This window comes from Heteronotia binoei, chromosome 21, assembly GCF_032191835.1.
Source record: "Heteronotia binoei isolate CCM8104 ecotype False Entrance Well chromosome 21, APGP_CSIRO_Hbin_v1, whole genome shotgun sequence".
Lineage (NCBI taxonomy): Eukaryota > Metazoa > Chordata > Lepidosauria > Squamata > Gekkonidae > Heteronotia > Heteronotia binoei.
In genome coordinates, this window is record NC_083243.1 from 93,963,384 (window position 1) to 93,986,921 (window position 23,538).

Here is a 23,538-nt window from a genome sequence, read left to right on the forward strand (position 1 = left end):
ATGAAGCTCTTGATCACAAGAGAGATGGGTCAGGACCAGACAAAGCAGCAGATAGAAAAAGGACTCCAACTGTACCAGTCCAACCAGACAGAAAAGGCCCTGCAAGTCTGGCTGAGGGTTTTGGAAAAGACCACAGATGCTGCTGGCAGATTCCGAGTTCTGGGATGTCTCATCACTGCTCACTCAGAGATGGGCAGGTACAAAGATATGCTAAAGGTAATGTAATCTCAGACTGAATGCATTATTTTTTTGTTTACTATACTACAGAGAAGATGGGAGTGAAAAATTAGGGCTTTGGTTATGCTGAGCTGCCATTTAGAAATATAGATATGAAATGCAGCCATTTGTCTGTGTTTGTAAATTAAAATATGCTCCCTATCTCTCACCCCCAGAAATTCTTGCTCATTTGCAGTATTGATTGTCAGGGACAGTGTGGTTCTAGTTGTAGCATATTACCATGCAGGTTGTTCAGTTTTGTTTGCATTACCGAAATGCAGGAGGATTGAGAGACATTACCTTGTGCAGCTATCCCTGCCAGGATAGTGTGATGTAACAATTGACTGTCTTTAGTACAGTTACCAACTTTTATACTTTATCATCATCAAAGCATCAAATGGTGATGGAACAAACACCCAAAGGGTGGGTCATCGTCAGGTTGCTTAGTATTGGCATAGTACAAATTTTGCAAATGATTTAACAGTTATTATTTCAGCAATCCTTACAATTATGCATAGGGTATTACTTATCTCTGTGTTACAAATTTATGGATGGGGGGGTGGCCTTAAGCTGAGAGAGAATGCCTTGTGCTAGGCCATCCAGTGATGTCAGGTTTGAACAAGGGTCTTCCACATGCTCACCACTAGTCTCTTTATTACTAATATGAAACCAGCTCTCATTAAGGCACGTTAAGATGTTAGCAACACCAGTAGCTTCGAATTTGATGTGCATCTGGGTTTGGCTATTGACAGGTGGGAAAGATGCATTTCCATGGGTGGGGTCCCCTAAATAAAACATATGAAAAAATTGTTACTTCTAAAGTATAGTAGTAACAGCTGCAAGTGTGTGTATTTTTGCACAGTGTTCAGACACCAAAGACCAAGTTATTTTCAAATTGGAGCCTGTACTGGTATGTATAAGCTAAATGTTACTCTGGTTTGAAGAGTTCACTCTCTAAATGTATACTAATTCAATCAGAGACTGCTAAGAAACAAACATTAAAACATCCAAACAGAGGTGTTTAGAGGTGGTTTCATATAGTAAGCATATTTACCTCTGCCATGCATCTGAATGAGACAATACGTCATCTAAAGAATTCACAGCCAGGCCAGGTGAGAATGAAAGCCAAGCTGTAGTAGGAAGAGAGGGAGCTTAATTCCTCAAACACACACACTGAAGCTAGGAGCATTCCAGCTTGCAAATTAAAATTCTTTAGCTAGCACAGTTTAGCAATCTTAATACATCTATCAGTCAGGTGTCAAACAATCTTTGCATCAGCGCAGTTGAGAGGATCTGCAACCATTTTATGTGAACTGAGCAGGAAAAGATAAAAAGGACTTCCAGGTGTAGAAAAACAAAGTTAAGGTGTACCAGGTGTGCATGCGGTGGATTGAATGAAAAGGCAAAAATGGTGGTCCGAGAACCCTGATGTTTGGGTTTTGATTCAGCATCAAAGAAAAAGATTGCATGGATGTTCTGAAAAAGGCTGGATATATTCAATTGAGCTTGAAGAACTTTGGAGCAAAGCAGAAGGTTTAGCGAGGCAAAATTATGGAAATGACTGAAGGAAAAATATCTCATCTCAGTTTAGAAGCTGTGGGTGCTAAATTCTGTGCTGGTACAAAATAGTAGGGCATGGGGCTCAGGAACTGCATTTATTCCCAAACTTTAAAAATGAACTTAAAAGAGCCATTTATTTATTTGGGACTTTAAGGGAAATAGGAAAGACTGAACAATTTTATGTACTGCTTGTGTTAATTAAACCTAACTCCTTTCTCCTTCCTTCTCCTCCTCACCAATAGCCCTTGTTGGGTAGCTGAGGCTTCTGCTGTGGCAGATGCAAGGTGTTGGTGGCCAGGCAGGCAGGTAGCTAGTCTACAAACACTGCTTCCTATGCATCTGATGTGCCACACCTCCTGTGCCTTCAGCAATGTAGTCCTCAAAGTATCTGCTTTAAGTTGTTGAGCACCTTATGGACTATATTACCCAGGTTACAGTAGGTGTGGTACCTCCACATCCAAAACAGCACCTGAGGCCTGAAGGGAAAAGATTTTCTTCCTGCTCTCCTGCATGTTAGCCAGCCAGAGCCTGGTGCTGCCACAACAGACTTAAATGAGTTATTTAGGGGAGACAAACAGGAAAAAGAGGACATTCCCATGGAATTCCAAGGGAATAAAATCAAATGGGGGGAGAAGCATGTATAATAATGAAGCATGTGAAATTTTTTTTAAAAAACAATGGAAAATAGGAAAGAAAATGACACATCCTTGAATAGGACTACTTCATACTGATGATTGTGAATTCATCATACAAAGCAGCTCAACAGGCTGTTTTAATTTTGCACTAGATTGCCTTAATTAGAAGCCATAAGAAGTTGCAAAGCAGCTGAAATGCTAATTATGATGTGAGAAAGTAAATCACAATTAAGTGTTGCAGAGAGGTGGGCTTTGCAAAAGAAGACTTGAAAGGAAATATAAAAACATGAGAGGATTGTGTCTTGTCATAGAAAACTCCATCTAACACAAAAAAAAACCTAGCACAAGAATCAGAAGGCCTAGCCTTCTCCTTGACCTTCTAATTTACTATGTGCAGGCACCAGTTTTTCCATATGCAGAATGAAGTGGTGGTTGTGGGAAAAGAGTGTCCAGTTCTAAGACCTGCTTCATTTGCAAAACCACCTTTGAATGTGTAGGCACCTATAAGTTGAGGCAATATTTATGTTTTCCATGGTAAGCCATCATAATGACTGGGTTCCCTCATGGTTTGACTATGTGAAGCAGACTTAATAAAAGAAGCTGTCTGGTTTTTAAACACAGGAAGGAAAGGTGAGGACTTTTGCCTTAATTATTAATATTATTTTTATTTATTTAAAACATGTTTATGTTACCTTAAAACATCTCAACATTCAAAACATATAACACGTATATATAGAGTACTTCAATTTAAAAAAACCAGACATAACACCAAAAACAGGATGGAGACTAATAATAGTTATTGGAGGTATGCCATACAGAACAAAAAGTCTTCAACCCCTGGAAGAAGACTATAGTAGAAAGAAACAGATGAGTCTACAGGTAAGGGAGCGCCAAAGTTTTGGTGCCACAACCTTGAAGGCCCTTTCTTGGGTTGCTACTCATCTAGTCTCAGATGACGTTAGGGCACCAGAATCAGGGCCTCCGCAGATGTCTAGAATGGAGCAGTAGATTCATATGGGAGAAGGCAGGTCCTTAGGGTATGCTTGCCCCAAACCTTATCAGGCTTTAAAGGTTAGTATCAGCACCTTGAATTGGGCCCAGAAACAAATGTATTTGCTAACGGCTGTCTAGCAATAAAAGGATGCTCAGGTAAATTATGGAACTCTCCTTTGCAGATATCAAGAAAAGGTTGGTCAGGCACTTCCAAGAACTATATATATATGGGACAGAGCATATGATTCCACATGGCAGAAAGTCTACACTAGTCAGACTGGAGAAAACAAAAGTCCACGAAAGTATCAAGAGAAGCATCAAGCCTGTGGAGATCCTGGAAAAATAGTATTGTTTAGTGTAGAAAACAGCAAAAAGAAATAGATTTTACACTTACGGTAATTTGCCTGTGTGTTCAAGACAATTACTGAAATCATATGGTCAAAGTTTAGAAAAATAGAACACATCATCAGGCTTGAATTGAGGTTACATTAACTCTTGAGAAAAGAAATGTGATATTCTGCCAAAGATTTAATATAGTTAAATTACTTCAGCTATAATATATGCTTTGTCAAGACATCCAAAATGAGATGCATCTTGTCTTGAATACTTCAGAGTCTAAATTAAGAGGCCTGTACTAAGTTTGGAGAACCTTATGAAATAAACAGTTTATAAATGGAAATGCACTGATAGGCAAATTCTGACTTTCAGAACACTGTCTCATCCTTTGCCTTGTATCTGGCATGTACATTAATTCTAATTGGCTTGGACAAAACAATGTTGCGCCTGCTTAAAGAAAGGGCCCGCAGGCGAAAAGATCAGGATGAGAAACGAGAACTGAAGGGAAGCTTGTCGTGCATGAGATACCAGGGATCAGCCTCCAAGTTGCAATTAATTCCTCTCTTAATGATGTGCAGAGAGGAATGAGTCACAGGGACTACTTTTCACAAGATGAAATTTCCTGTCTGGAAATGAAGCAGCCCACAGAAAGGAAGTGAAACAGAGAAGTCATTATATCGGCGTTGTTTGGGGTTTTGTTTTGCTTCCTTTATATTTTATTTGAGGCATCCCCTCCTATAACATCCATCCTTTTCCACTCCCCTGCTTCTCTTACAGAAAAGCCCAGTCCTCCCGCCATCATTTTTACACTTTGACCCTCACCCTTCAACTTAAAGCTTAAGTCATTTGCTCTTCATCATCTATTACCTCAAATATTTTAAATAACAGAAATAATATGATAAAACATCCAATAACTTTTTCTCTTCCCCAAGTGGCCACAAAAATATCTTTAGGTGGCTGAAAGCCAAAAATTGTAGCAGGATTAGAGGGGAAGGGCACTAGAGAGAGGGTGTTGGCTCTAACAGTAGTTTGATGAGAAAGACAGCTAATTTAATGAATTAAAAGCTATTTCATTTAGTGGAGAATAATTCAAAACAATTTGTTCTCTAAATTTTAAAGTATTAATTACTGTCATTGCCAGAGAAGCCTAGTGCCAAAAACCTCTGTATCCTTAACTCCAAGGCTTTTATATATATCAGGTACATACGGTTAGCTTGACTTTGAATGCATCACAGTGTCTTTTCTAGCAACAGAGATAGCGTCCCATAAATGTTCTGTTCTCTGCTGAAAGTTTGCAGTTGTACAGATTGACACAGCCCGGGAGCTGGAAGACCCCGACTACCTTACAGAGAGCTACCTGAATCTGGCACGGAGTAACGAGAAGCTGTGTGAATTCCAAAAAACAATCTCCTATTGTAAAACATGCCTGAACATGCAAGGTACCACCGTGAGCATGCAGCTGAATGGCCAGGTCAGCCTCAGCATGGGCAATGCCTACTTTGGCCTCAGTATCTTCCAAAAGGCACTGGAGTGTTTCGAAAAAGCCTTGCGCTATGCACACAACAATGATGACAAGATGCTCGAGTGTCGTGTCTGTTGCAGCTTAGGAAATTTCTACACACACCTCAAGGTGGGCATTGCTTTGATGGGGAGAGGGGGCAGTGCATAAGGCAGAAAACCTGAATGGTGGAGAAGAAAAAAACCTATGTTCTCTGTGTGCTTTTAACTGCTTTGGGCAAATGTCTTAGGCCCCATACAAATAGTATACTGCTGTGTTAGCACCTTAGTTTTCAAGGGTGGGTGGCGGAAGTGTCCCTGAAAAAGACAGTTACTTTTCTCTGAGGACACTTCTGTATTGAGTAAGAAACTGATCATGCAGAATGCATAAACCTCCCAAATCCCTGTAAATCCTTAGTATGAACTGGTGGATGCTGCATGCCACATGTTCAGATTGCTGAGAATGATGACATGGCATCCTTCAAGGTAGAGTTGTCTGGTAGATTCTAGGAGAAGTTCCATATAACACCATTTTTTTGCATGGACATTCTCCCCCACTGGAGACTGATTGATTAGTGGTCTGCAATGAAAAGTACAACTAAAATTAGATGCATGCAGTGTTGAAGGAACTTTCTGTTAACATCTGTCCTACTTTAGACCCTTAATAAGGGGGATAGTTTTGTCCCTTTCAGAGGGACATGGAGCAATTGTGATAAATGTTTGATAAGAGTCATTGCTCTCTCATCAGAAACCAAAGATGATACTTATTTGCAGGAATTGATTTACACAGCTGTTTTCATCATATAACTGTAGGTACAACATGATGGGTTGGCTGTGTGGTGTTGTCTGTGATTAGACATGTCAGGTATGTGCAGCGATTCCTTGGCAAGTGAATACTGTGCTTATCATAAGAACATAAAATTTATGGGTCATCTTTTCATAGAGATGTTTATGGAAAGCCTAGGAGTAGGTCACAGAGTCCAAAGCCCCTGCTATCCCCCCTCCATACACACGTTTGAATGGTTTAATGCCTCTGAAGGTGGAGGTTCCATGATGTGATTGTGGCTAATAGCCGTTAATCAAAGTTCCATGAATTTGCCTAATGCCTTTTTAAAACCAACTTGACTAGTGGTCATCACTACATTCCATGGCTGTAAATTCTGTAAATTAACCATTCTTTGAATGAAGAAGAACATACTTAAATCTGTTCCCAACCATCTACGTATTGACTTCACTGGGGAAGATCTCACCTGTGCCCAGGATTCCTTCCATGGCTGTCTGGTAGCCTGCCTCATGCAGGTGTTGAACCAGAGACCTCATGCATACTAAGTCAGTACTGCATGTATTTATTTTTAAAATGTATATCCTGTTCACACAGGGACCTGTGTGAGACAACCCATAAAGTAAAAACAATACAGAATAACCATAAGACCCCACCATAACCATTACCAATTTTAAATTAGCCGTAAAAGGCACAGTGCTATGCCTTTCTCTAAATGATGAAAGGTTATCAAAACAAGCATTGGTTGACATTTATCACCTCAAAAAATTCTGTGAATGAAACCCAAAGTACTAGGACTCTCGTTTCCCTACTTTGGAGAAAAATTATTTGTTCAGACTTTTTGAGGAAGATATACCCTGTATCAAGAAAATCAAACATTCATATTCAAGGGTCTTTTGACATGCTCACATTAAGTGTAAAGTTCAACAGCCTTTTGCAATTTGTCTCAGACCTGAAATTTTTACTGCTACTTTGGGGGAAACTTAGGCAAATGCATAGCCACATAAATCTGGGGATTGCATGCTCAATTTTGAGACAGCATTCTCCATTGTGCAAGCAATATACAATCTAGGCCTTAGGTATCTTGCAATCTGGCCCAGTTGGGGGGTTGTGTTGACAGAACCCAGGTTCCAGTCTTTTTTGCAGACTCACCTCCTTTGACAGGCTTTTTGCTACACTGCAAGTGTTCTTGATGCTTTATCGCCATTCTCTGTTTTTATCTCCTGTCTTTTCAAGGACTATGAGAAAGCCCTGTTTTTTCCATGCAAGGCAGCTGAGTTGGTGAATGATTATGGAAAGGGCTGGAGTCTAAAGTATCGTGCAATGAGTCAGTACTACATGGCGGTAGCCTACCGGAAGCTGGGACACTTGGCAGATGCAATGGAATGCTGTGAGGTACAAGTGGTGGTGGAGGTGGTCAGAAATTGAAGAGATAGAATTTATGCCTCTCCATAATAGATAGAGAAGGGAACCTGAGAAGAGAGAGCAGAGTCCTGTGGCTCAATATGCTCCAGCTAATACTTATCCCTGCAAGTCTATTGGTAGAACAGAGGATCTGGAGCAGCTGGGATCTAGGGCATGATGGGCAAAGGTCTAATTCTAACACTGCAGGTCTTCCTTGCTAGGAGTCAATGAAGATTGCCCTTCAGCATGGAGATCGTCCTTTGCAAGCACAATGTCTGCTCTGCTTTGCTGATATCCATCGCAGTCGTAAGGATGTACAGGTATGAACACACAAGCACCAACATTATGAAATGGGATTAAAGATTCTGAAGTGTTCTGAACATATAGTTTTAAAGCTTGGAGATCAATTGACAGCCTTTTCCCCTAAAATATCACAGACAGCTTTCCCCCGCTATGATTCTTCAATGAGTATCATGACAGAGATTGGAAACCGTCTGGGACAGATTCAAGTGCTCCTGGGGGTGGCCAAGTGCTGGGTGATTCAAAAAGAACCAGACAAGGTCAGTGATTAAGTGTTCAGAGAAGTTCAATAGGCTACACTGCTCTCCGATTTGAATCTTGTCTGCATAGCCATAATAATTTAGCCATCACAAGCTTTTAGCAACAGTAAAACTTCCCTTTATTAGCCTGGTCCTGTGAGCTGATTTTCATTGCCCAGAAAAGCACCCTGAAACATCTGTGCTTTGAAAAGAGAACTGGTAGGAAGGTGATTCAATTGATTCCTGAAGATGGCTCAATGGTAGAACATCTGGTGTGCCTGCAGAAGCTCTCAGATTCAGTCTCCAGTTCAAAGGATCAGGTAGTAGATGATGTGAGAGACTTCATCCCCTAGACCCTGGAGAGCTTCTGCCAGTCAGAGTAGACAGTATTGAGCTTTACAGACCAATGGTTTGACTCAGTATTCCCGTTTGCAATTTACAGTGAACACATGTACAATCCATGTACATCATACATTGGATTGTTTTTCATACATGCATTGAGAAATTTGCACATTATATTCAACATATGTACAGCTGAACATGTCATTGAAACCACACATTTATGTCCCAGTTTCATTTGTAAAAGTGCACACACATTGGCTACACATTATGCACTTACATGCAGGTTGTACATGCATCCACTTATCCCTGCAAGTCTGTTGGTCATTTGGTAGAACAGGACTAGTATAAGACAGCCTCAGGTGTTCAACATGAATGTGATTCTACATTTTTCTTTTTTTAATGAATGCACTTTATGTTAATCATCATAGCACTATCTTTGTATTCATTTATGGACACTCATAACATGAAGAAGTATACAGATTTATTTTCAGTGCGGGAGCACACTCTAGGTGATGAGCTACACTACACTGTATTGCAGTATAAAGCTAAAGAGGGACTGTGATGCATGCTCAGGTTAGTTACATGAACACACTATTCACTTGCTTTCGCAAAATCCTGTTTAGAATATTAATGTACTGGGTGGTCTTGGGATACACCAGGGTTAAATGAACAAATGACTTGATTCAGTATAATGTTGGGGGGGGGGTGTGAGTGAGAGAGAGAGAGATCTAGACCTGGATCCTATACCTTCTTTCCACTTGCACTCTGCTTTGTCAGTTGCAGAGGTGGTCAGATGCACTTTCAAGGCCATTTCTCGTGTACTAGACACTTTCCCGCTCCTTGAAAGACATTGGTCTTGAGTGATTAGAAATGCCTGGTGCCCTGAGGAATGCATGCTCTGCAATAGAGTATTGCCTCTGCAGTGGAAAGATGGGCAGGATCCAAGCCCTAATATATACCTACAAACATTTTTGATAGTAGCTTATGTTATCATGTAGGCTATGAACATATGAAGCTGCCTTCTGTCAGGCCACTGATCCATCCTGAGTTAGTATTGTCTGCTCTGACTGGCAGTGGCTCTTCAGAGTCCCAGCAGAGAGCATCTTTCCAAACATTGTCCACCTGACATCATTAAAGATACTATAGATTGAACACACTTTTCTGCCTGCAAATGATGTACTGTGCTAATGAGCCAGGACCCACAAGGTTGGGAGGTGATCCACATATTGGGCTGGTATTCACAATATGGCATTACATACAGAGCAGCCACCAGGCAGACACATTTTTCAAGCCACCTTCACATCATATCTGCATCATGAGAAGCAGACCTGATGTCAAAGATGGATATTGCAATACATACCTAATGGAGGCTGAGTATTTTTAAAACATGCTGCAGGCAAAAATTGTAGCCTCTTGATCTGATGTATGTTTGATATGCAAGATGAAAACACTAGGCATGAAATAAAGTGACTTGTATGTTTCTTTATCACAGTAATATGCAGTGCTGTTACATGAGGTCTGCTTCATTTTCCCCAGGCATTGGAAAGCATTGAAAAAGCCCATGAGCTGGCAGAAGGACTGGGAAACAAGGTACTTTCTCTCATTCATATTCTTCTTATGCAGGCTGTAAGTTGGGAGTCCACAGGGAAGCAGAGTTGTGGCTGTAGAGACAATTTGGAAATCATGCCCTTCTCCAAAAATTGTTCTCTAATGGGCTTGGGCAGTGTGTTCCCCCCCCTCCTCTCCACTATTTTTTGCCTTTAACTCATGCTCAGTTATTTTCAATGTTCTGTCCTTCTGGAGCATACTCAGTCCTCATTACCACTCGCCTAACTCTCCATATGGTCTTATACAAAGTAAAAATTCAAAGCATGCAATGTAAGTTGCACCTGATTTTACAATTCAGGCATTAGTCAGCAGCTATGGAAGAAATTCTTCTTCCACTGGGAGAGGGAAACAGGAAAGCTCAACTCTGTAAAGTCCATGACTGGATGCCAATAGAGCTATACTATTGACTAGTTTAACCTTCCATTCTTCCTACTAGGGAAAGACAGGTTTCTTACCTGTAACTGTAGATCTTCGAGTGGTCATCTGTGCATTCACACTCATGGGATAGAGCGCCTGCTCCGATCCCCGAATCGGTATCTGAAAAGCCCAGGATTTTTCCGCGCTTGGCGCCAATGGGCATGCGCAGGCGTCCCAATATGCATGCTCACCAGCGCCAGCGCGGGGATCCCGCCAGTTCCTTCCTGACCGCTGGAAGCCCCTACTGGAGGGAGACTGTCAGCAGTGGGGAAGGAGGGCGGGTAGTGTGAATGCACAGATGACCACTCGAAGATCTACAGTTACAGGTAAGCAACCTGTCTATCTTCTTTGTGGTCTCTGTGCTTCACACTCATGGGAGACTAGCAAGCAAAACATACCTGGAGGCGGGAAGACAGTCAACCGGAAGAAACAGCTTGCAACACTGCAGTTCCCAACCGAGTCCTCTGCTGAGCATGCACGTCCAGCGCGTAGTGCTTCATGAAGGCATGCGGAGAAGACCAGGTGGCAGCCTTGCAGACATCAGTCAGGGACACGCCTCTCAGGAACGCCACCGACGTAGCCATTGCTCTTGTGGAGTGTCCATGAACAGGCCCAGGTAACGGCTTCTTCGCCAACAAATAACAGAGTTTAATCGTCTCAGTGAGCCATTTTGAGAGCCTCCGAGACGAAATCCTGGAACCTAACTTGGGGGCAGCATATGAAACAAAAAGCTGCTTGTCCTTACGAAAACTCTTTGAACGGTTCAAATAAAACAACAAAGCACGCTTAACGTCCAAAGCATGCAACCTACGTTCCTCATCCGAGGAAGGGGTAGGGTAAAAAGTGGGCAACCAGACTTCTGAATTGAGGTGGAACTGAGAGACCACCTTCGAAAGAAAAGTAATGTCCGGAGCCAAGGAAACTCCAGCCTCCTGAAAAACAAGATAGGGATAATCACAACGCATCGTCGTGAGCTCCCCTACACGACGTGCTGATGTGATGGCAACCAAAAATGCAGTTTTCCATGACAGGAGCTGCAAAGAGCATGTGGCCATAGGCTCAAAGGGGCGACGAGTTAGTTTGTCCAACACTAAAGTCAAGTCCCACAACTGCGGGGGCGATCTTGATGGTGAATGCAGCCTAAACAAACCCCTCAAAAACATCTTGGAATGTGGGTGCGCAAAACCAGAATATCCCTCCACAGGATCATGAAAAACAGATATTTCTGCCAAATACACCTTAATGGAGGAAAAAACAAGGCCAGCATCCACTAGGGATAACAAAAAATCAAAAATTACCGACAACCCCACCCTGCTAGGTGAGACTGAAGGGTCAACTAAGAACTGAGTGAATTTCTGCCACTTCCTGTCATAGGAAGCGCGGGTGGAAGGTTTCCTACTGTTCATGAGGACTTGCTGGACCCTGTCAGAGAACCCTACGGGTTGATGAGCCACGCTGTCAGCTTCAGGTGGGGCACATTGTGATAGAATACGTGACTGCCCTGAGCTGACAGAAGGTCCGGTTCTGCCGGAAACTGGTAAAAGACCCCCCTCGACAGTTGGAGCAGGATCAAAAACCAGTTCTGGCAAGGCCACCAGGGAGTCACCAGGATGCAGTGTGGTCTCTCTCTTGCTATCTTGTTGACCACCTTCATCAACAACGGCAGAGGCGGAAACATATAGAGGAACCGACCCTCCCAAGGAAGCAGGAGACCGTCTCCCAGAGACGCTGGATCCGCTCCCCCTCTGGAACAGAACATGGGACATTTCTTGTTCTCAGCCGTAGCGAAGACATCTAGCTGCGGGTATCCCCAAAGCTGGAACACAGGCTTCAGAAAATGCCACTGCAGTTCCCACTCGTGTGGGGAAGCCCCACCCCTGCTGAGGGAGTCTGCCTGCATGTTGAGGACCCCTGGAAGATGTGCAGCCTTCACAAAGATGTCGTATTGTAGACACTCCAACCAGAGATCCATCACCACAGCGCAGAGCCGGCGAGAAACTGTCCCTCCCTGCCTGTTGATGTAGCACAGGGCAGTGGTATTGTCCGTAAGTAACGCCACAATCTTCCCTGCCACCAGGGGGCAGAAAGAACATAGGGCAAAATGAACTGCCAGCAGTTCTAGGTAATTTATGTGGCATTGAGTCATTTTTGGCGGCCACGGGCCCCCCACACACAGACCTTCCATGTGAGCCCCCCAACCCCACAAGGAAGCATCTGTTGTGATAGTCACAGTGGGAGTCGGGAGATGAAAGGGAGCCCCCTGACAGATATTGTTCTCTGACTCCCACCACTGTAGCGTCTGAAGAGTCACGGACGGGATGACGAACCTCTTTCGAGGTGAGTTTCTGAGTGGGCAAAACTGGCGAAGAAACCACAACTGCAGGCCTCTCATCCGCAGTTTCGCAAAAAGTAGCATGCTTGTCGTCACCGCCATCAGCCCCAGCATCCGCTGCTGCGCTGTGCCCCACTTTGGCCTCTGTAGAAGTTGTACCAGACAGATAATGTCCCTCGCTTTCTGCAGAGGCAGGTATGCGCGATGCCGGTTCATATCCAGCAAAGCCCCTATGAATTGCACTGTCCTTGAAGGAGTAAGGTGAGATTTCTCCAAATTGACCTGCAACCCCAAGGTGTCGAGAAGACGTAGAGTGATGACAATGTGCATTGACAAACTCTCCCTCGACTTCGCCACAAGGAGCCAGTCGTCTATGTATGGAAAAACGACAACTCCCTGGAGACGGAGATGGGCAGCCACAACGCTCATCATCTTCGTAAACACCCGAGGTGCAGTGGACAGGCCGAACAGAAGGGCTTTGAACTGGAAGTGTTGGGAACCCACTGCAAACCGAAGGAAACGCTTGAACGCCAGATGGATGCTGACATGGAAGTAGGCATCCTTGAGGTCCAGGGTCGCCATCCAGTTCCCTTGATTGATGAGGGGCAGGATTGTTTGCAGAGTGGACATTCTGAACTTCTGATACAGAATAAATTTGTTCAGATTCCGAAGATCCATAATTGGTCTTAAGCCCCCATCCCGCTTGGGGACCAGAAAGTAATGAGAGTAAAAACCTCCCATCCTGGCCTCCATTGGAACTCTCTCTATGGCTTGTTTCTGTAGGAGGTTGTTCACCTCCGCCAGCAGAGGTGGGGAAGGGGGAGTGGTGATTACCATGGATTGGTTCGGAATCTGAACAAACTCTATCTTGTAGCCCTCTTCTATGATGGACAGAGCCCACCTGTCTGTATTCCCAGGTAGGAAAGGGTGGAGGCGGATAGATGTAAAACCAGTGGGGATGATGACGCGTGCCACGAGAAAGTCAAAGGCCCTACTTTTGAGGGCGAGTGCCCTTGGGTTTGCCAATGGCCTGGGAGCCATAACGGTTCCTGTTGTTGCCTGAGTATGGTGGCCGGCTGTCAGGCTGGGTCGAACATTGTTGTTCAGGTGAGAACTTTTGATAGGTCTTCTTGGCCCAGGGTTTGTGCCACTGCTTCACCTTGGGAGCTCTGGAGGTTGCCTGCACACCCAAGTTCTTAGAGGTCTTCAGGCTCTTGTCTATCTCCTGCAGTGCACTATCTATGGTGGTGCTGAAAAGGCCGTCCCCTTCAAAGGGCAAGTCCTCAACAAAGGCCCTCGTGTCTTGCTGCAGGGCTGTTGACCTTAGCCATGAGTGTCAATGAAGGCACACGGCGGACGTGATGGTCTTCGCGGACATATCCACCATGTGCTTTGCTGCAGCCAATTGTTGCTTGGCCACAGCAAAGCCTTCTTTCTGCAGCTTCCTGGCAGCAACCTTTTTGTCTTCACTCGGGGAAGAGAGGAGAGGGGTGAGTTGTTCCCATACGGAGTATTGTTATCTAGCCATGCAAGCAGCATAGTTAGATACCTTTACTCCTAGGGCCCCTGCAGAGTAGACCTTTCTTTCCATATTGTCCAGCTTCTTCCCTTCCTTGTCAGGTGGGGATGAGTGGACCTTACACGCCTTGGAGGAAGAAGAGACGACCACTGAATTCGGTTTCGGGTGGGCGAAAAGGAACTTGGCACCCGCCTCCTGGACCCTATACATGTGGTCCAGCCTTCTAGATGACACCGGCGTAGAAGATGGTTTCTTCCAGGGCTCCTTGACTGCCTGCAGAATCACTTTGGTGACCGGCAAAGCGATTGCTGTGGATGTGTCCCTTTGCATAATGTCGAAGACATTATCATCCACGACGGGTTGTGGTTGCGTCACAGGCAGGGAGAGGGAGGTTGCCATCCTCTTCACCAGTTCGCCATAGGACTTCAGATCTTCCGATGGCGAGATAGGAAGATCCTCGGCCGTATGGGACACTGGCGAAGGCTCCAAGGCTCTTTCCTGGTTGTCGGTACCGCTCTCAGAGTCCAACGAGGAAGACTCCCTCTGCATGGAGTGCTCGGAGAGGATCGATGTCGATTCCCGGATGGATGAACGGGTCGATGCCGATGGCCACCAATGAGTCTCAGCCGCTGGGGTGGTGCGCCCCTCCGGAGGGATCGATGCCGATGCCAATGGCCTTCTGGAATGGTGTGAAAGCCTCGACATGTAGGATGCCTCCAATTGCTGATCCCACTCCACAAACTCCTTCGGTGGAAACCACTGATATGGTGGGTAAGAGTACGGATAGGTGGGCGGCCACTGATGCTGCTCCCATGGTGGTAGTGGTAGGAAACGGCGTGGTGCCATGGAAGGCTCCAGATCTTGTCTGCCTCTAGGTTCCATCGGGGTCGATGGGTCCATCGGCGCCGATGCCTCTACTTCGGAGATCGGACCACTCCCACTACGTCGCCTCGACCCGGAAAAAGAGGATCACTGAGTGAGGTTGATCTCATGTTCAGACATCGAGAGATGAGATTGATGAACGCTGCCTCTCGATGCCGATGGGCTGCGGCACAGGAACGCCAGGATCTTCCTTGGTGGAGCAGAAGTCATCGGTGCCGAAACGTCACGAGAAGGCGATGGAGTGCGGGACCTCTTCCGCTTCTCTTTCGACTTTGCCTTCTTTGGTACGGATGCTCGGGTCCCCGAGTCATCCTGACGCTGCTTGGTGGGCATATCCACTGATCCTTCATAGGATCGTTTTGTGGAGGAGCATCGCTCGATCAGCAGTTCAGTCGAGACCGGTGCCACATCGGACGATGTGACCGTCGGGGCCGCAGTGTCCGCCATCGTCGATGCCAGCGGGCCCGATGCCAATTTTTGAGGGTGGAGTGCCGACTCAGTTAAAGCAGCTGAAAGCCACGCCGCCCAGTTCTTTCTCGTTTGCTTGGAGAAGCGGAGGCAGTGCGGGCAGGACTCCACGTGGTGCGCTTCACCCAAGCAGAGAAGACACAGAGAATGGCCGTCTGGGGGGGCAATCTTCTTCCCACAAGAGCGGCAGCGTTTGAAAAAAACCCAACGTCTTTCCATAGACGCCAAACACAAAAAAACCCACTCAGAGTCCTCTGAGGGGAAAAATTTGGGGGGGAAACAAACGGGGGGAAAGGCCCCGAGGGGTAAGTCCAACAATCACAAACTTTTTTTTTTACACTATCTATCTACTAACTAACTATCTATCTATACTAAGAAAAACAACAAACGGGCTATATACAATAATAAGGCAAAAACCAACTATCTCACCAACCGGGGACACGAAAGGTAGATCCTCTCCGTGCAGCGGTCAGAAAGGAACTGGTGGGATCCCCGCGCTGGCGCCGGTGAGCATGCATGCTGGGACGCCTGTGCATGCCCATTGGCGCCGAGTGCAGAAAAATCCCAGGCTTTTCAGATACCGATTCGGGGATCGGCGTAGGCGCTCTATCCCATGAGTGTGAAGCACAGAGACCACGAAGAAGATCCTTGGGAGTTGAAGTTCAGGTGGAAGGGGGGGCCAGAGCTAAGGAATCCTCATTTCCTCATCAAAGAGCAGTTTCTAGGATTCTTTGGTATCAAATTAGTAGAAGTTTATAGTGTGGATACACCTCTAGAGGAGTCAATTTCAATGAATAGAAAAGGGGAGAAATGAGCCTGTTGTCTTGTTTTCAGCTTGGAGGAAAACAGGATTATTTGATCTTTCTGCATTTCTTTAAGATGTAGCAATTGTAAATAATTGATATCTGATGAAAGAGGAAAATGTTTTCCAGGAACAAAATTAAATAATTAGTATGTTGTGGGTTTTCCTCCTTACAAGACATAGGAATGTCTTGGCTCTCTACCTACAGGGGACAAACCTCCAGTTGTCAGAGGTGCACTCTTTTCAGCCCCAAGATGTTTTTTGTTGTTGCTTTTTTTAAGAGAAGGCTTGGCGGCAGCATGACCAACAGTTGTTGAGCTGGTACAAAGACTAGGGAGGGACACAAGAGGAAACAGAGATAAAAATGTCAAGAACTTTAAAGGAGAAGACGCATATGTAAGGACTGGCCCACACCCAGGACAGTCCAGTCTCACAGGGAGACCTCTCAATCCTGAACCACAGGCATGAGTGTTCCCTAAAATTTACACAAACATGCCTCTCTGAGACTAGTTTGTCTCACGGATAATGAGCAGCTGTAAGACACAAGTTGTAAATATACAACTAATATTTATTAAAACAAATTTTTATAAAAAAATTAAAATTCAATCAGGATACAGTTGTCAGACTCATTGTGCAAAAAACAAATAGTTTCCTACAGACTAATGAATATAGTTCTCCTCTTTAGCCTGGTAATGGATAACTCTTAAACCTAGACAAAATATCATTTTTAATTACTTTCTCCATACCTTTGTCATCCTGGTATTTGACAGGCAAAGGTTCAACGTGGTGGCCCCACTACCTAATAACTTCTTAAAGCTATAGAGCTAAAGGCATCATCACCCCACAACTATAACCAATCAGAATATTCCTTTAATTAGCACTCAACTTTTCTGTTAATACAAAATTTTCCACCTGAATCCAACTCCTCACTTCTCAGAACGGAGTTGATCTTGCATAGAGTTACTCTTAAAGGCCCACAGGTGATACCACTACTATTCTATAAGAAAGCAAGTTCTAACTATTAACCCTTACTGACCATGGAGTGGGGGGCGGGTTAGCTGTTCCTTGCAGTGTATTAACTGTAACACTCGTAACAAGATTCAGAGGGCTGGATTCAAAGAAAACGGAGTAGTCAGCACAGAGAAAAGAAGCATGCAACAGTGCAAATCATTTGATATGGTGTTGAAGGAGAGTTTTATGTATACTGTGGACCACCAAAAATACAAATAAGTTGGTTCTTGATCACATCAAGCCTGAACTCTTCGCTAGAACCAACGTTTCCTCTAAGCTGTGGAGTCATCTGAGCAAAAATTCTACTTCATGAGCTACTGGCATTAAAATTGTGAGCTACTGCATAAATAATTTTGCTCTGGGGCCATTTTTCCTGAGCTAAGACAAAAGCTGTGTGAGCTGGGGGGCTAAAAAAAATGTGAGCTAGATCACAATAACTCAGCTTACAGGGAACACTGCCTAGAACTTAAAATGACTAAACTGAGGCTATCATACTACAGTCACATTATAAGAAGACAAGACTCACTGTAAAAGACCTGAATGCTGGGAAAAGTTGAAGGCAGCAAGAAAAGAGTATGACCCGATTTGAGGGATTGTCTCAATCAAGGAAGCCAGGGCCCTCTGATTGCAAAATCTGAGTGAGACTGTTAACAGTGTTTGGAGGTCATTAATTCATAGGGTCACCCTAAGTTAGAAGCAGCTTGACAGCATTTATAAACACACACATACACTTACATATATACCGTATTTTTGGTCCATAGGACGCTCCGGACCATAGGACGCACCTTCCTCCTGGGCGGCGATCCGCTGCCTCTGCCTCCGATCCCGGCGCTTCCCCCGCACCTGCCTGTTTGGCTCCAGCTCTGCTTCCAGCAAGCGCTGTGATTGCTCCACGCTGCCCCCAGCACAAAACCAGCGCTTCGCGAGCGCCGGCTATGGAGGGGGCAGCGTGCTTCCTCCGTGCCTGTCTGCCTGGCTCCAGCTCTGACACTTACAGCAAGTGCCAGGATCGCTCCCTCCACCCTCCGATCCCGGTGCTTGCTTTAAGCATCAGAGCTGGAGCCAGGCAGACAGGCATGGAGGAAGCACCCGCCCCCTCCGCAAACCCATCGCTTCGTGAGCGCCAGCTGCAGAGGCGGCGGTGTGCTTCCTCCGTGCCTGTTTGCCTGGCTCCATCTCTGATGCTTAAAGCAAGCGCCGGGATCGGAGGGCGGAGGGAGCGATCCTGGCGCTTGCTGTAAGCGTCAGAGCTGGAGCCAGGCAGACAGGCACGGAGGAAGCACGCTGCCCCCTCCGCAGCCGGCGCTCGCGAAGCGCTGGGTTTGCGGTGGGGGCAGCATGGAGCGATCCCAGCGCTTGCTGGAAGCAGAGCTGGAGCCAGGCAGGCAGGCGCAGGGGAAGCGCCAGGATTGGAGGCAGCGGATCGCCCCCCCCCCCCCGGAGGAAGGTACGTCCTATCGTCCCTTCGCTCCATAAGCCGCACACACTTTCCCCCCCATTTGGGGGGGGGGTGCGTCTTATGGTCCGAAAAATACAGTAATTGATTTAAAACTAGTCTCTTTACAAAGGTAGACAACTGAAAACATTCTTCAATCCTGTTACCTTGTACACAAAGAAATTTTCCAAAAAGGGCACTCCCATACTTCTCAAGTCTCTGTGGAGGCCAATGTAGTTTTCAACTACAGTCTTTTTCAGCTACAGAACACTGAATTGCAACAACCTCATCACTACAAGTATCAGCACTGTACTTCCAGTGCAACATTTCAGTTTTCATCTAAAGTGGCCAGTTTCATTTCCCAGGTTGTCAGGAACATAACATTCCCTGTGTCATGGGACTATGTGCTCTAAAGTTTTGTTACTTGCTATAAAATAATAATAATAACATGGACTGAAGTATTGAATAGAAAACCACATTTTACCTAATTCACATTCATCCTGGTGAACTTCAAAAGGATTCCCTCAACATGAAAAAGCAAATTTAAATTCATACAACTCATCATAGATATCACTAGTATCCTTCTCAATGAGCTTGTTTTTAAAGCATTGCTTATGCACTGTATTTTTCAAAAGTTACATTTTTGTAAATTGTTTCTTATGTAATATGACATGGGTATTATGGTTTTTTTTCCTGTGCTAACTAGTCAAATATGTCTTGGTAACTGCAGAAAAATCTCTATTTATTTAGTGTATTTTTATCCCACTATTCTTTCAGTGAGCTCACAGCAGTGGTAAGTGGTCCTCCACGTCCCCATTGAATCTTCACACCAACCCTCAAAGCTTAGAGAGAATGAGTGGCTCAGCGCCACACAGCAAGTTTCACAAGTCGGAATCTACTAGTACACCAAAATTAGTCTGCCAGGTTTTTTTCTTGCTGTTGTGGGTCCTGAGTCATCTGTTCATTTCTTTTCCCTTGAATCTTCCTCTGTCTTTCCTTTTTGTACAGCTTGGCCTGCTGAAGATTCACTGCTTGTGTGAAGGGATCTATCGCACAAAGGGACAGCAGCGAGAGCTTCGTAACCATGTGGTGAAATTTCATGAATGTGTTGAAGAAATGGAGCTTTACTGTGGCATGTGTGGGGAATCCATTGGAGACAAGAACCATCAACTCCAGGCATTGCCATGCTCCCATGTCTTCCACTTGAAGTAAGGGCTAAATAGGATGCATTTGAGAGCAATCTTTAAGAGAACAGGATAAAGCAAAGGTCTGAAAAGGAAAGGTAGAAAGTACATCCCCTAAGGCAAGATAATGGAATCAGAAAGTAATGAAACCAATTAGGATACAGAGGATGTTCCATAGCAATACTAGTAATTTTTTTTGTCTGTGGTCTTTTCTCCTGCAAATTATTCCAGGAGACAATGTCATGTCTTCCAAATCCCTGACTGGACCCTAAAATTCCTTACAAATGAAGCTGAGGTGAAGGTAGTCTGGGATTGAGACTTATGTAACCTCATGTGCATGATGGGGGGGGGGGGTGGTGGTGATGAGAACTGAGACAGTAGCCCCATTCACATTACAGTGAATGCATGTATATCCTACCTGTGTGAGAGTACATCTGTTTGTAAGAAAGGGCCAAGACATGTTCCCTTTACAGATGAAAGCAGGAAATAGTAGATAGATAAATGTGAGGCTTCAATCACATCTTCAGCTGTACGTGCGCTGACTGTAACATAAGAATTACTCTGGCATGTATAAAGAAAAACCAAGTGTGATGGTACACAAATTATACGTGCATTCACTGTAACTTGTGATTAGGGCTAATGAGGTGCAGGCAGATGAAGCATCACCATGTTTTGTAGAAGCATGGACTAAAGCTAAGACAGTAGCATAGATGTATGATTACAAACAAAGAGGGTTAGGATATCATCACTGGAAAGAAAATAGCAGATGAAGTCATGGATAAGTGATCTTGGCAACCCTTAACTGACTTGGCTAACTTTAGCATGTAGTAAATAACAAAGCAAATATTTATGAAATGAAAACAATTCTGTAGACAGGTTGGTAGCTTGGTTAGTAATGGGAGCTCATAAAAACACATTTTGTAGTAAATGTTGCCTGTTTCTTTTTCAAAGAAAGGGAAAGCATCCCTTGTATTGGATTTGAAAAATGGAAACAGCAAAACAGGACAAGGCTGGGCACTATTGCAACTTTTAATTCAGCATAGGGCAGGGGTTCCTAAAATATCTGAATAATCTGGCAAGCAAAACTCAATACAAACTGGTAGCTGTTCACTGCATAACTACACCTTCAGTCTCTTGAAGCATCTCCCAGGTTGCTTGTTTTTAAACTGCAATAAAAATCTCAAACAAACATTACAGTCCCAATATAGAAAAACAAACTATTATGAAAGCAAGGATGCTCATTAGTTTGAAATGAGAGTCGAATATTTTATATATTTTGATGTCTATTTTGAGACTTCAGTTGTGGCTCAGTGAAATAATACTGCTAGCAGGAAAGACAGGATATTGCAGGCATGGATCTGCATTTCTAAATATTTCCCTTGGCAGGATTCAGCTAATAGATCCAGAACATGAGTAAAACCTGCAGCTTTTTAAAATTGGGCTTATCCCCACCCACCCCTCAGGCCTGATTGACTGTGGAGATATTTTGTTATGCCCTGTCACATTCTTTGCTTGAGTAATCGAGTTATTTGCTCTACAAGCATCTTCTCCTTTGGTACTATGCTTCAGTCTGGATTGCATAGCAGGAAGATCCCTTTCCAAGTTAGACAGCTGTTTTTGCCTTTTGAATCCTTTTCAACACTTCAAACTGTATGATGCATAATAATCAGTTTAGATTAATTTGAAGTAAATGGCTACAATTTGCTTTCAGATGTAATAAAATTGCAATAGGAGACAAGAGGATAAATTCTGGCATATCAGGGTCTATATTAATTTCCCTCTTCATACTGCCACACCTTACCTTCTGTTTTGTTTAAATGTATTGCATTTACCATCATTGGCGTTCACTTAGTTTTTGGAATTTACATTTTACTGCATATATTTATGTATGTAGTTGCAATAATCCTGAATATTTAGAAGTTCACCTTTCAGTCATTCTTCTTTATGCATTCAATTGCTCATGCCTCTTAAAATTAAATCCATGATGACCAGAAGAATTAGACTTTCTCCCTTGATAAGGACTAATGTAAATTTGGTTCTTCCTTGGACTTAGCTTAAGATATACTCTCGTTTGTTCATTGTAGGTGTCTGCAAACCAATGGGAAACGTGGTTGCCCCAATTGCCGCCGTGCATCAGTAAAACCAGGATTTGTGTGACCTAAGAAATTCATGATTTAAGAGGGCTCATTTTGATAGGCACCAAAAAACCAAAAAGCAGGCCACTGGAGCATTTCTGGCACACAGCTTGGAAACCCACCGTTTGAGTGAAAGGTCTCCCTACAGAATGGATGCAACATGTGGATCTAGACTTTTGCCATCTGGTGTTATCTCACATCTGGGTTGTGGATGTCAGCATGGAGCTTTCTGGCACCTCTTTCCTCAAAGCCAGTTATCACAATCCATTTGTCACTTTTGTTCCTTCAAGAAGCTGCTTAGCACAGACTCCCACAATCTCAGTTCTCTCATTCTAGTGAACTGCCACTTCTAGTAGCTTCCACCAGGGCCAGTTCTCATACCTGCTCACACCTCATGCCCTGGTTGTTTTATTCATTCCTCATGGGAAAAAAACCAATTATCATGAAAACCCAGTGCTTTTTTCTTGGATGACACAGCACTGATTTCTTGTAGCACTACACAGGCAGCAGTCTTTTCCTGCTGTAAAATACTTGCTCAGCCTTGAGATTTGGTCTCCTTCTTGGGTGTCTAGCAGCAGTTCCCTGTCCATGCTCTGGAAAACTGGCAAGATACCAATAATATAAAATTAGGTTCTTTAATGGACTGACTGAGCTTATCATTTGTAAGTTCCCCTTCTCCCAGAATGTTCATGTATGCGATGTGTCCATCTGTCATTTGGTATTGTAATTCTCCATGTGCATGCCTATGCTTTTGATGTGCAGTTGTCTTCTAGGGATCCTTCTTAGAGTAAGGAATTCCCTTATCCTGAGAGCCACTCTATCAATTCTGCTGCCTTAGAAGATTCAGTTACTGGATGGGACTGCAGAGGGACAGTCTTTTTGAAGGTTGGATGGGGCATATCTTGGGAAAGATTTCTTGTGCTTATTCCTTTGCCATGTATTGTGATGTAACATAGGCAGACACAGTGATGTGCTTGTGGTGTTGTCAACAATATATTTATACTTTCTGTAAACTATTTCTACTGGAATTAATAAAGTTCCATTAGTCTATATTGTCTTTAAATGAACTTGAGGGGGCCTAATCAAAAGAAAAGCAGAGGTCTTCTGCTGGCAGAAAAAACAATATAGAGACAGACAAACCTCCCTGGAGAGGATTTCCAAAGTTTCGGTACCACAATTATGAAAGCCCTTTCTCAGGCTACCACCCATCTAGTGTCAGATGGCAGGGACAACTGAAGCCAGGCCTCTGAGGATGACCAGAGTGAATTGGTAGGTTCATATGAGAGAAGGCAGTCCTTAAGGTATGTTGGTTCCAGGCTGTACAGAGCATTAAAGATAGCACTACCACCTTGAATTGAGCCTGGAAGCAAATTGGAAGCCTGTGTAGATGGAACAAGACTGGAGTGATACATCCCCTATGATCCACTCCTGCCAATACCTGG

The 23,538-nt window shown here is 44.2% G+C and overlaps 1 protein-coding gene across 3 annotated transcripts; it reads left to right on the top strand.

Annotated features, from left to right (window-relative positions):
- Window positions 1-23,146, top strand: RAPSN (receptor associated protein of the synapse). 3 transcript variants are annotated; one of them, XM_060261462.1, is made up of 8 exons: window positions 1-216; window positions 5,032-5,370; window positions 7,255-7,413; window positions 7,644-7,742; window positions 7,860-7,982; window positions 9,840-9,893; window positions 19,786-19,985; window positions 22,046-23,146. In XM_060261462.1, the coding sequence occupies exons 1-8, from the start codon at window positions 1-3 to the stop codon at window positions 22,116-22,118; spliced, it is 1,263 nt and encodes a 420-aa protein (XP_060117445.1). In that variant the 3' UTR covers window positions 22,119-23,146. The 3 variants fall into 3 exon arrangements, with proteins under 3 accessions (XP_060117445.1, XP_060117446.1, XP_060117447.1); XM_060261463.1 differs by having other exon boundaries at window positions 5,047-5,370; XM_060261464.1 differs by lacking the exon at window positions 5,032-5,370.
- The last annotated feature ends 392 nt before the right edge of the window (window positions 23,147-23,538 follow it).

Excerpts from the sequence above, each read along its gene's own strand:
- RAPSN (XM_060261462.1), top strand. The coding sequence starts at position 1 with ATGAAGCTCTTGATCACAAGAGAGATGGGTCAGGACCAGACAAAGCAG. Across the intron at positions 7,983-9,839 it reads TTCAAAAAGAACCAGACAAG|GCATTGGAAAGCATTGAAAA; the intron begins GTCAGTGATTAA and ends CATTTTCCCCAG. Across the intron at positions 19,986-22,045 it reads TCCCATGTCTTCCACTTGAA|GTGTCTGCAAACCAATGGGA; the intron begins GTAAGGGCTAAA and ends TGTTCATTGTAG.